Here is a 13,372-nt window from a genome sequence, read left to right on the forward strand (position 1 = left end):
CGGACAGAATTATTATCCACTGAATCGATCTAGAGTGCTATTGACACCTATTTTTAATTTGCCCAATTAAATTAATTGCAAAACTTGCTCCGACGGCAACGACTCACCTCTGACGGCTACATCCGAACAGGGAGCAAGGTCGGTATGGGCCGCTTTGCAGGGAGGTCACGACAAGTGTCCTCACGTTCAAAGAATGCAAGGAAATCTACAGTAATCAGAACTCATAAATTAATCGGGATCGATAGAGATACCATATATCAAAAGCATCTAAAAAATTAATCCCGATCGATAGAAAACCCCTCTCTGATCACGTCTCTGACCCTTGGATCACGAGCACAGACATCGGATCGTAAATCAGCGATCATCGATACGAAAATTCAATAATCAGAAAAAAAAAAAAAAAACGAGCTCGGTGTCAATTGATCCCAAAAAAAAAAAGATTTGACAAAAAACAAAATAACCTCACCTTCTCTCAACTCAATTATGCATGTCCATACTATATATTCATATACTCAATATTATTTCAATTGCAATCATAAAATTAATAATTGATTTTGGAGGGGGGGGGGGGACTTTCCTCTATCTTTCCTTTGACGGTCACCAGCGCATCATAGCACGCCACACACCCCTAAATAAAAATAAAAATAAAAAACAAATATAATAATAAAAAAAGGAAAATAACAATAAAAAAGAAAATGAGAAATGGGAAAAAATAAAGAAAGACCAATAAACCAAACCTGATGGAGACAACGAGCGCCTTAAAACAAAGCGACCATCATCACCACCACCCGTTCACACACTCTCTCTCTTCTTTCTCTCTCCTCTCTCCACTCTCTCTCTCTCTTCTTTCTCTCTCTAACGCGTCGCGCGACCTCCGGCTGCTGAGCCCCCCCGGCGCCGCCGCCGCCGCCGCCGCCGGGCGATCGGTTCGTCGCCGGCGCGGATTCCTCCCCCCGCACGATCGGTAGGTTCGCCGGACGGTGTCGGTTTTCCTCTTCTTCGTCGTTCGCTGTGATTTTTCTTTTTTTTTTCTTTGGCTCCGTCATTTTCCGGGGGGGGGGGGGGTGTTGGATGCGCAGGTGTGAGGGTTTCTTTTCGCTCGATGGATCCGCCGGTCGCGGTGTGGTTCCGGAGATTTCCGCGGCCGCTCTGGTGTCATTTCTGGTGATTCGATCTCTCCTCGTTTGCGGATTCGTTTTTTTTCTTCTTTTTTCATTTTTTCAATTGGTTTTTCTCTGTGCCCAGATGACTAAGCTCGTCCGTGTTTTGTCTTTTTTGGCGTCAAGTTCGGTTTTTTTTTTTATTTTTGTTGTGGGGGGTGGCGCTTAGATTTGCTGATTCCTTGATCTCGCTTTCTTGCGGTGTTTGATGGCGTTTCTTATTTTGGAAATGGGGTTTTGATCCGTGCTTTTTCTTTGGCTGCGTGAATTTTTGGGTCGGTTTTATCTATGGGTATGGGGTTCGCTGCTGTTTCCCAGAAGTCGATTGTTGGGGAATATTCTTTCTTCCTAATTGTGTGCAGAAACAAAAAAAAAAAAACCACTCTTTGGATTCACGCGTCCCCTAGACTTTTACCGTTTGTATCTTTCTATTACATTTTGTTGTGGATGTCTAGAGGCATGGATGGCTTGAAAGGAAGGGAAAGTCGCGGTGTGGCGTTGCTTGTTGCGCTGCTGTTGTCCGTGAGGGATCATTGAGTGTCCTTTTGGTTGTGTTACTTGAATTGTGGGGTTTGCAGCAGGCTGCAGTGTGGGTTCTGCATTTTGGAAGATGGGGTGTGTCTAGCTTAGCTCTGCTGACCTTTGGAGTCGGATATGTTTTGCCTGAACGATGCATAGCAGTAAGATTAGAGCCGTTGTCGGCTGTTTGTGGAGGTGCGGTGTGCGTTCTCCACCTCTGCTTACTGGGTTTGGTTGAGGATGTCTGTCGAGATTACTAGGAGATGGGAGATTGAGACATTTGTTCCGTGTGCCTTTTGATTCTCATGCTGTAATTGGCTGTAGACGAGTGTTCTGTTCGTGTGTATCAAGTACTGCCTTTCTGAGTGCGATTTGTTCTCGCAGGTAAATGATTGACCTTGTCAACTTGGAGAAGCTGCGAGCTTAGGTGTTGGTGCCTGTGCGTCTGATGGCTTCAGTGGGCGTCGCACCTAATACTCTGAGGGAACCTAGTGGTCACGCTGTCGGTGTTGATAGGTTGCCTGAAGAGATGAATGAAATGAAAATCAGGGATGACAAGGTAAGTAATGGGGCTATTCAATACTCTTGCTCCATTTTACCAGCTTGTTGTTTCATGCTTATTCTGAGAACTAGTGCATCCATTCTTTTTCCTTTGTGTGTGTCTGTGAGCATGAACATTCAAACTATTCAGCAGCTCATCCTTCACTTTTAATCAGGAAATGGAAACGACAGTAGTTGATGGTAACGGCACAGAGGCAGGTCACATCATTGTGACAACTATTGGTGGCAGAAATGGTCAGCCAAAACAGGTGAGTATTTGGAATTTTTCTAATATGTCATAATATCTTCACCCTCCTCCTCCACTCTCCTCTGTCTTCTTCCTTCTCTTTTTTGCATGCTTGATGTTTGTCATATGGAATGGTTGATGTATTGCCCATGGAACATAGAAACTAATTTTTATACTCTTTATCATCAAATACTCAAAGTTTTATCAGTGTTGTGCTTCATGAGATCAGTGTCCATTCTTGTCTTTTCGCGAAGATTTACAGAACCGATTGTTAGAGGGGAACTGGTTTCAAATGTTAAAGAATGACCATATAACCTACTGTTTTTCTATTGTTCCTGCAAATGCCATGCTAAATGTGCTGTGTAACAGATTCTATCAGCCTTTTTTCCATATCAGCATCCGTCACAGACTTGTTGAAAATCTTCATTCATGTGGAAGCATGTTGTTGAATCGCCGTATAATGCTGGTCCTTAGTATTTTGATATCACCTTAGTTCTTACTTACGCTAACTTGTTTCTCTCTGACCTCAGACGATAAGTTACATGGCTGAGCGTGTGGTTGGACAAGGGTCATTCGGGGTTGTTTTTCAGGTTTGTCTTCTTTGACAGTGTCGTGAAATGCATGTGTCAGTTGCAGCAGTTCTGATTGCCTCCTTTCCAATTTTATCCAGGCAAAGTGCTTGGAGACTGGTGAAACTGTGGCTATAAAGAAGGTCCTCCAAGACAAGAGGTACAAGAATCGGGAGTTGCAAACGATGCGTCTTCTTGACCACCCGAATGTTGTCTCATTGAAGCATTGCTTTTTCTCGGAGACTGAAAAGGATGAACTGTATCTTAATTTGGTACTTGAGTATGTGCCAGAGACTGTTCATCGTGTCATTAAGCACTATAACAAGTTAAACCAAAGGATGCCCATAATATATGTGAAACTTTACACATATCAGGTACTAAACCTATTTTTTCTCTCGAAGTTTTTATTTATACATTCATAGGAGAATGTTTCTTCCCTTTGCAAGTTGCTGAAGTGCAATGGGCTTCCCTCTGTCTTCTGCTACTGCTACATCCCTTCCACTTTTATAATGTCACTTATGTTATCCCTTTCATATTGTGCAATTTCTAAATTAACATCGCTTGAAATTTCTTTTGGCAGATATTCAGAGCCTTGTCTTACATTCATCGATGTATAGGAGTTTGCCACCGGGACATTAAACCTCAAAATCTCTTGGTAAGCTCATAGCTATCAATAGAAGTTGCATTGTGCGCTTTGATTTTCTTCTCTTTGAATACTTGTACTCGTCTGAGGGATATAGTTTGAAGAAAGTTTGCTAGCATAGAGAGAGTTTGATTGAAATTTGTTATTTTTGGCGATGTAAGTGGATTTTTAAGTGTTCATTCATATATGTTTTTAGGAATAGGTTTATGAACAGGCTTTGAGCACTAAAGCCATGCGAAATTGCATTTGGTTGGTTGTGTGTTCCTCTAGATAAAATACTGTTTTGTCTTGCTATGTCCTTGTTTTCTTTTGAAAAATAACTGTATAAAGTGCATATGAATAAAAAACGAAAAATATTACATAGATGGGCTATATCCTAGTTAATTCCTAAAACAATGGACCTAAAAACTGCATACAAAATCCATTTATCTTGCTTTTTTGTTTCAGGCACTCCCCAAACATCTCTTTTGTATTGTTTCCTTGCTGAAATGTTTTGAAGATGACATTTACCTTTGATACAATGAAGAATTGCTTGTATTTTCATTCCTGTAAAGATTGCTTTAATATAATTTTCCAACGCGGGACCTAGTTGTGCATTTTTTCCTCTTGGCCTGTTAGGTTAAAAGATAGAGGATTGTTTTCTTGCAGTATACTTACTTCTGCTTCACAGACAATAATTAGGAAGGCTAACCTTTCTACTTCTTGTGCAGGTAAATCCTCATACGCACCAAGTCAAATTATGTGATTTTGGAAGTGCGAAAGTGTTGGTAGGTCAATGTACTCATTAAATTTGTTTAACGATGTCTTTGACTTGGAGTCTTAAATTTTTTGGGGTGACTGACAGGTAAAAGGGGAGCCAAATATATCTTACATCTGCTCAAGATATTATAGGGCACCTGAACTGATATTTGGTGCAACTGAATACACTACGGCTATTGACATTTGGTCTGCTGGCTGTGTGCTGGCAGAGCTGCTGCTTGGACAGGTATGCTACTTGACTTATTGACTCGGGATTCTTGCTTTGCAAACTAGCATGAACCCATGCTTTGTCGCGAAAAAAATAATCTTTTATGTAGTTTTGGACATATCGAAAAATCATAATAGTTGAGTTTTAAGCGTGGTTCGATAATTGAGTTTGTTATCAATAAGAACCCCATAAAATCTACGCTTAATTTTCAATATTTGTGATTGAGGGAATGCATGAAATACCGGTCTATTATATAGTGACTTTCTAAAGAGATAGCATGAGTATCATCATTTAGCTTTCCATTAATTTTGTAATTACTTACGTCTATGCAAATAAAGTAAAGATTCAGTTTTCGTGATCATTCTTTTTTGTTTAAAAAAGTATTCAAAGGGAATTTAAATTTCAGTGCGAACATATACTTTATAACATTGCAATTCCTCTTTTATTTTGGTAAATGTCCAATCATCAAATGCATAATATTAATTTATTATTTGAGAAAAATGTTACTATGCATAAATTAAACGAATGATAATTATAATCAAATGCAAAGATTCAGTTATATTTGTATTTTTATCATAAACTCTGCAAATTAATCAACATAGATGAATGAAACGTACATTTCCTATTTTATCAAATATATTAAACGGTATAGAAATTATGTTGGAAAAAGGGGAACAGACCCATTTGGCTTTGCTCCTGTCACCTTATGTTAGAAAGCTAAGGAATTGCTGACCTAAAAGAACTCTTTTGTAAGTAAAGGTAGTTGGTAAGGCCCAATGAACTCCAATTGCATGGCATGCCCTAGAGAAGCCTCAGCATGGTACTAATTTTTTAGTGTATTGTAATCTGAAATGCTTAATCTTTTATTTCAGCCTCTCTTTCCTGGTGAGAGTGGAGTTGACCAGCTGGTGGAGATTATCAAAGTAAGTGTATTATTTAGTTAGTGTTGTAGTCAGTCTAGGGATTTAGGTTCTCTTAGTTCATTTCATGGTAGAAACTTCTCGTATTAGACAATAGACACATCGTCCATTTTCTTTTGCCACCTTCTGTGTACTTGCTATTAACCGGTTTGCTTTGCAGATTTTGGGCACTCCAACAAGGGAGGAAATTAAATGCATGAACCCCAATTATACAGAGTTTAAATTTCCGCAGATAAAAGCGCACCCATGGCACAAGGTACTTGGATAGAATAGATGGGTCGTATGCTCTTTGCGCATGCATAGGTGTTGGGTGTCAATAGTAGTGGCTGGTTCCCTGTTGTCACTTATTTTCTTTTTCTTTTCCTATTAGATATTCCACAAGCGAATGCCCCCTGAAGCTGTTGATTTAGTTTCAAGATTGCTGCAATATTCTCCCAATCTGCGATGCACGGCTGTAAGTGTTTCTATTTGGTTACTGATGAATCTGCTTTTTAATTTAGTACATTGCTAGATGTTGTTCTGTGCCTTCAACTTTTGCATTCAAATGATTACCTCATTTCATAGTTGATTTATCATCTGCCTACCCCTTGAGTAATATTGTATAAGAAGTGGGATTTTGTGTTTTTTTATTCATTTTTCTTCTTCTGGTGGTGTGACTCACGAATGTCGGGGAAAAGGAACACGAATTAACAGAAGCTCGACTGGGAGCTGCATTGATAGGCCCAATTCGTGTCTTAATTCGACTAAGAGTTTGATTACTTCGATTCTGCGTCTTTTTTTGTAGTTTCTCTTTCCTGAAACTAGCTTCTGCTAGTTCAAGAGTTTCCTAATGTTCTTGTGAATCAATGTCACCACTCATTGTGTCATTTTTTAAAGTATGATTGATTATGGCGTATTCCAGCAAACAATCCATCAGGGTCGTCACTAAGGCACTGCCTTTTTTTTATTTTATTGCAAGGCACTGCCTCAAAATACCTATATCTGCAGCTGTTCTGTATGTTTCCAACTATCAATTTATATCTGGAATTACCAGGAGATTTCGGTAGCTACAGTTGTAATGCAATATCTATCTTCTATCTTGCTTCATGGTTTCTCTTGGCCATATTGTTCATTCTATGAGAGAGATCAACATTCAAGAGATAGCGAACTATCTTATTGATAAACTCACAAACGACTCTTGGAAATTTTAGTTGCGGTAACATTTTGTTGGGTTTGATAACTGGTAGGATTTAGTGTTTCCTCTCCTGCTAAGTTCTGACTTGGGCTATATCTTGTCACTTGTGGCTATGTAACTGCGTGAATAGCCTTTTTAGTATTCATATCATTTGCTTGATGATAGAGTATAAAATAGTTGCTAGGAGAGACTCTGTGGACTGTGGTTATTAGTTTTCTGGGCGTCCTAGTGAGTTGCATGTAGAAACTCTGGACTAGATTCAAACCATTGGTTAGTTACCCTACATCCATTTTGCAGCTTGATGCTGTGACGCACCCCTTCTTCAACGAGCTACGCGATCCCAACACTCGGCTGCCAAACGGACGGTTCCTGCCGCCACTTTTCAATTTTAAGGCCCACGGTACGAACTCGATCTGCGTCCACTTTATATCATATTCTTATACTAATCACTCGGAAAGCTCACCGATCTCGTCCTCGCTGCTGTCTCTCCTCCATGAAATCAGAATTGAAGGGTGTCCCGGTGGAGGTCCTGTTGAAACTGGTCCCGGAACACGCGAGGAAGCACTGTCCTTTTCTTGGGTTGTAATGCCTCGATGGTGTTTTAAGAGAATGTAACAAAAAACCCAAGCTAGTGTTGTTTTTTTTAATTATTATAAATATTAGAGTCACCGATGATTCCCTCGTTGCCGCTTTGATTTATTATTCGTCTTCTTCATGTGTAATCTTGTTCTGTGCATCACTTCCTGTGTCTATTTTTAACTATTATCAGCCATGAGAGTCGTGACCTGTGTGGCTAATTTGTAATCTTGAATGACTAGTAAGTGCGTGCGATTACCTGTTGTGCTACTGCTACTTTACATTTCACCATTGCCCTTTCAAACTTGAAAGGGATCTTTTATTTTGCGGCAAGTGAGTGGAATATATTGTCCTAAAAAGATTGCTTATATCACTTGAAATAATTTGTAGTTATTTACTATTTTATGTAAGCGATTGGAGCGATTGTTTTTGAAAAAATGTTTTTCAAATTGTTCATTTTTTTGGTGGGATGGACAAACCTTAAATTTGGTTTGGTTTTGTTTTGGTTTTGGATTGAATCCCAAAGCGGCATGCTGAATTGTGGCTTCAATAATCTCCACTGAATGGAATGCTAGTGTATCTTACAGTCCTTTATTTCGTGCCAAACGTGCAATTTGGATCTTTGAACTCTTAATTTGTGCAATTAGGTATCAAATCCCTTCAATCATTGGCATACTTGATTATGCTAATGTAAAAAAGACACTAATTAGTCCTAAAATTCAGGTTACCGTAGTGCAACGTGAAACTCAACTTCGACATAATAAAAGGAGAAAAATTTCGAACGACAGAAAGAGCAAGATGGCAAGGGAGAGGAGCTGTTTAGAGAAAGAGAGAGAGAGCAAGCAGCCCTGCCGCCGCGACGCCACACCGCAGCTGTGCCGATCCTAATGACCGGGGGCACCGCCATCATAACCACCGTACCGCGAGCAGTCTGAGCACAAGTGCCACAGCTATGATAACAACAACATCGCGCGCCATTTCCACCGACGAGGCGATCTCGAATTTTTCTCAACGGTTAAAAATGTCCTTGGACCTATTTTTATTTTAATTGAATTCTTAAACCGTCCATTTGTTTGTTCAGATGGCGTTAAGATAGATTGGCGCACCAATATCGGTTTGAACTTTTATAAGTACGGCATCGAACTGATTCAAAGGCCCGTGATTCTAGGTAGGAGTCCAACTTTTCATCTTTGACTTTGCGAAACTTTTCTATATAAGTCTATTCAACTCCAAATTTGGTATATTAAATGGAAGATAACAAGAGAGGTTGCAGAACATATTCCGTTGTTAGACAAAATGATTCAGGACACAACCAAGCAAATGAGATTTCTCGAGACGGATGCTGCGTTCGAGTCTTTCCACACGAAAACTCTTGGCGACATTCGATGGATTAAATTGGACCTTTGCAAGTCCTTAAAAAGGCTACAACCCAATATTCTAGGGTTGTAAATAAGGGGATTTCCTCTTTTCAGAGAAGAAAACGCATTTAGTAGGAATTAGGCGTGCAGGGCATTGCAAGCATCAGCACGTAAAAACAAGGAACGCGTTTGTGGAATTCACCAAGAACATTGGCACGTAAAAACAAGGAACGCGTTTGTGGAATTCACCCGGCAAGAACGAGATTTTGTCCAAGTTTTTCCATGCGAAAACTCGTGGTGACAGACATTCGATGGATTAAATTTCAGACCGCGAAGGGATTAAATTAGAAAAGATACGCCAAATTCAAGGACTCGATTTGAAAAATCGCATGAAATTCAGGGCCTAAAAGAGGAGTTTTGCTTCTTTTAACTGGAGAGAGAGAGAGAGAGAGAGAGAGATCTAGAGAGAGATTTAGAGAGAGGGACAGAGGGAGATGCCGTTGGGGAAGTATTACTGCGACTACTGCGACAAGCAGTTCCAAGACACCCCCTTCGCTCGCAAACGCCATCTCCAGGGCCTCTCTCACCTCCGCGCCAAAGCTCTCTGGTTCGATTCCCTCCTCCTCCATGGTATATCTCCCTCCCTCCTCCTCTGTCTCTGTGTGTGTGTGTGTTTGTGTTTGTGTGTGTGTGTGGGTGTGTTTGCGCAGCTGCAAACCGATAATTCGTCGACCCATTTGGCTATTGATCGCAGAACCGAACCAGGCGTTTGTGTGTGTGTTGTGTGTGTGTGTGTGTGGGTGTGTGTGTGTGTGTGTTTGCGCACCTGCAAACCGATGATTCGTTGACCCATTTGGCTACTGATTGCAGAACCGAACCAGGCCTATGCCGAGGGCTACGTCCGAGGAGTCTGCAACCGTTTCGTCAATACGGTAACACTTCGTCGTGTCGGGTTAACCGTGTTCTCACCCCAATTGCTCTCGCGAGATATGAATTTGTGCCGTCGATGATGCGTTTGATGAATGAACAGTTCATGGGTCTCTGCTTATTTTGTCTCGGGTTTCGCCAGGGCTTTTGTCAGTACGGGGATACGTGCAAATACTTTCACCCCAAGAACGTTGCGACTCCAGCTCCGCGAACCCCGAGGGGTGGTGGGTTCTGAAATTTTTCATTTTTGTCCTGTTTCTTTTATGCTGTTGAGGGAATTACGTCCGTGGTTTTCTTTGCTTACTTGATTGTTTGTAACGTGTTCGGGGTTGTCGTCGCAGATAATGTTCGGTCAATGGTAATCCCAGGCAGTCATCTAGTTGAGGGAACCTCTTCGCAAGGTAATCTCTATGAGAATTTTGTTCTCGTTTGCGTGTTTTGGATTGTTGTATTAAACATTGCCAGTGAGAGAAAGAGAACAAATCTGAGATGGTGCGCATTTGAATTTAAGTACGCGTGCATAGCATTGCTTGTAGAAATTGTTTGTTTGATAGATGGAGCGCTAAAGGGAAGTCCGATTGGTCTGTGGCTCAGAAATAATTTGCCAAAAATCATAGATGGAAGAGATAAAGTCTATGCTTTTCAAAACTTTCTACCAATGACTACTTTACTTTACTGGGACAGACAGCATCTCTGACTGGCAGAATTGTTCCAAAAACACATCTATTAGTATTATCTACAAATCTAATAATGACTTATTAGCTTCCATCGACATATTCTTTTATGCTTCAAAACCATGATATTCCAATATGCCCTTCATTTGTGTGTTCTTTCAGTGCTTATTTCTATGGATTTCTCCATCGCTAGGTAATGTGGTGGTGACAGATAGTACGGGCATGGCCACAGCCTGGGGTATTCTCCCTCCATCCCTAAAGCCTCCACCTGAGGGTGGATATCCGCCTTTGCCTTTCCTTGACTGGGGATAAGCATGTTGTTTCATCTGAAGCTTCGGGGATAGATGTAGCAAGGAATCGGTGCATCGTAATCAATGTGAGTGATGTGGTTAGTCATTCTTGTTCAGCCATGAGCTGAAACATCTGTATGTAGGATGTAGCAACACTAGGTCATTGTCTTCTGCTGTTCCTGGAGCATGTAGCTTATTGTCACTCTTTGGTGCAGTGGATTGGTGAGTTCCTTATGTTTACCGGTCAATGAACCATCTAAACCTCTGCTAAAAAACCTGAGAACAATAACAAATAACGCCATGGAAATAGAATATGGTAAACTATACATATGAAATTCTACAAGTAGGAATTCTCATAAGTTATGTGTCGACATTTTATCCCGACTCCTGGAGACGTGTCCAAGCTTGTGCATGAAAATACATATTAGGAAAAACCAAGATATATATGAAGCCAACTGCAGCTTGTGCATGCATCAGTCATCAAAATATGGAAGTGTCAGATGTATCGCTTTTTTCCTGTTGAATCTGGATAGCGAAAAATAGCTTTATCAGCTTGGTGCCTGTTGCAAATCTTGGGCACCAATATTGACTCCGAATGTAAGTGAGAAGTCTCGTTAGGTTTTGAATGTTCATGAAACATGAGTTGCATGAGTTTGGGTCTTGTTTGCTTGATGTGAAGTTTATGGCGTAATGCAGGATTCGTTCGTATTGATAAGAATGTACGGAGGCATCCTACATTTATACAGCGCTAATTACCTCCAGTCTTATCTCTCATCTAAATTGGCATGACAGCTATGTAATAAGTAGAACTGGATGTGGACATACTTCAAATGCAATCATCTGTGGTGCCAACCATTGTAGGAGGTTAAGTAGTTCTTGTCAAACAATATCATTTTACTAACAAGTTAGCTCATAATAAGCCTGGCTTAAATTTTGAGATCCAGGATCTCCATACAAGTCCGAACTTGCCATTGTCTTGTTGGCGGAGCTTACTCATTGAACACATTGCCTGGATCCGATGTCACTTATGGTCTATATTCCTTAATGCTGAGGGGCAGGGCTAGACAAGTATAACTTCCATATAAGTTTTTGTCGACATATACCACTGAACGACATTAAATTGCTCGACTTATAGCTTCTAAATAAGTTTTTTGTCGACATGTACCGCTGGACGACATTAAATTGCTCAACTTGAGTCATGTGAGCCAAGAGAAATTATGCAAGATCATGGTTTGCTGGGAAAGTTGAGGATTCCTTTTTGTCTTATTGAAGAATTGCAAGTACTTTTTTCTCCTGTGTAGACCTTTGCATTAAGAGCACTGAGGGTTGCCTTCTGACTCAGGTAAGTAAAAATGTTGTGTTGGTCTTTCGGTGTCACATGCTGTATGTTTCTCTTACAAGTACGATCAGTTAGTGAAGTAGCCATGTTGCATCTGAATGGAAGATTGCATGTGAATGTCATATCCACCATATGGTTGAGGCGTGGTTCGTAGGTAATGTCGTTATTTTTCTTAGTTCATAAATGCCACGCCACACGATGACCGATTTTGACATTGTTTGTTGAGGTGACAGCAATAACAACACGACAACGACAATCCAAGCCTCTCCCTAACTAAGCAGGGGGCTGGTTGTCTGAATCTTTTCATGCCGTTGCGGTCGATCATTCTGTATCACCTTGTGGGCACCACTCTTCTCGGTAGTAAATGCTACTGCTCATACTGATTGATTCTTGCATTCATAAGTGAGTTGGGATCAACAAACACCACCACAGCAACAATGAGAAAAGACACAAGTCCAAGCCTTCTTCCGACTAAGTGGGGTCTGTTGTCCATGTCCTTTCACGCCATTGTGGCTCGAGTCTTCTGGGAGCTCTAGGTGCTTCGTACATTTCTTTATCGCCTCCTTCAACACATCTTTAGGTCTTCTCTTGTTCCTAATTGATTCTCATCACCAAAGCATCCGAAGTTTAAACAAAGCTTAAACGAGCTTCTCTTGTCATATCCTCAAACAAGATTCATCTTTATGTGCTAGCACATCTTTTTGTACGTAGCACATCATTTAGGTCTTCTCTTGTTCCTACGTTTTGCATGAAATTTGATTGGAAGGATGTTCATGGAATGATGCTTAAAACCATCTGTTTCCCTTCTGCTCGACACCTTTGCGGGGTGTGGCCTTTCCTTTCCTTGGATAAGTCCCAAAAGAACCAACGCGTTGTTGGCCCAAAACAAGCATGAATGACTTGCCAAGAATCAGTTTTGAAAAGAAAGCTTCAAACCTGATTTAAGTTAAGGGCCGTTTGTTCGAAAGAAAACTATTTTTGAGAAATTGTTTTTCGACTTTCCGGTATTTGGATGATGGAAAGCTAATCGATATACGGAAAACGTTTTCCACGATTGAAAACAAGTTTAGAATCTTTTTTCCTTAAATTACTAAACAAATGAAAATTCCATGATAAAGGAAAATATTTTTCATGAAAATCATATTTAAGAAAAATTGTTAGTTTTCATTCGTTTGATGGTTTAGAGAAAGTGATTTCCTTCTTCCGAAAAAGAGAAGTTGTTTTCCTCCCAATCTAAGCTTGTTGTTTGCACTCCATGGAAAATTAATGTTTTTTGTATGTCAATTAGCTTTCCGTCATCTAGACATCGGAAAGTCGGAAAAAAATTATCCTTCAAACAATCGGACCCTAAGTTTATCAATATTTTCTCAAACCAAATCTAAACCAATCCAAAAGAGGTGCGTTGCAACTAATCTCGATTGAGGTGGTGGTTGTTGCATGTTTGCAAGTATGCAGTGACTAGAGAGGTG

General features: G+C 40.4%; 2 protein-coding genes across 5 annotated transcripts; both read left to right on the forward strand.

Annotated features, from left to right (window-relative positions):
* The first annotated feature begins 803 nt into the window (after positions 1-803).
* LOC115661357 (shaggy-related protein kinase alpha) lies at positions 804-7,585 on the forward strand. The gene is made up of 13 exons (XM_056309480.1): positions 804-964; positions 2,064-2,238; positions 2,396-2,488; positions 2,997-3,056; positions 3,137-3,409; positions 3,616-3,690; positions 4,389-4,445; positions 4,523-4,663; positions 5,518-5,568; positions 5,726-5,821; positions 5,936-6,019; positions 7,037-7,139; positions 7,243-7,585. The coding sequence occupies exons 2-13, from the start codon at positions 2,128-2,130 to the stop codon at positions 7,323-7,325; spliced, it is 1,227 nt and encodes a 408-aa protein (XP_056165455.1). The 5' UTR covers positions 804-964; positions 2,064-2,127; the 3' UTR covers positions 7,326-7,585.
* Positions 7,586-9,117: 1,532 nt separating this feature from the next.
* On the forward strand, positions 9,118-11,684 carry LOC115662328 (zinc finger CCCH domain-containing protein 3). 4 transcript variants are annotated; one of them, XR_008816030.1, is made up of 6 exons: positions 9,118-9,303; positions 9,544-9,605; positions 9,743-9,824; positions 9,942-10,001; positions 10,468-10,786; positions 11,261-11,684. XR_008816030.1 is itself a non-coding variant. In XM_056309481.1 (5 exons), the coding sequence occupies exons 1-5, from the start codon at positions 9,168-9,170 to the stop codon at positions 10,584-10,586; spliced, it is 459 nt and encodes a 152-aa protein (XP_056165456.1). In that variant the 5' UTR covers positions 9,118-9,167; the 3' UTR covers positions 10,587-11,588. The 4 variants fall into 4 exon arrangements, 1 of the variants encoding a protein (XP_056165456.1); XR_008816031.1 differs by having other exon boundaries at positions 10,468-10,650; XR_008816029.1 differs by having other exon boundaries at positions 10,468-11,428; positions 11,509-11,588.
* Positions 11,685-13,372: the final 1,688 nt, after the last annotated feature.

This window comes from Syzygium oleosum, unplaced genomic scaffold (genome assembly GCF_021117445.2).
Source record: "Syzygium oleosum isolate NSW1041296 unplaced genomic scaffold, Sole_v2.1 Sole_v2.03, whole genome shotgun sequence".
Taxonomy (NCBI): Eukaryota; Viridiplantae; Streptophyta; class Magnoliopsida; order Myrtales; family Myrtaceae; genus Syzygium; species Syzygium oleosum.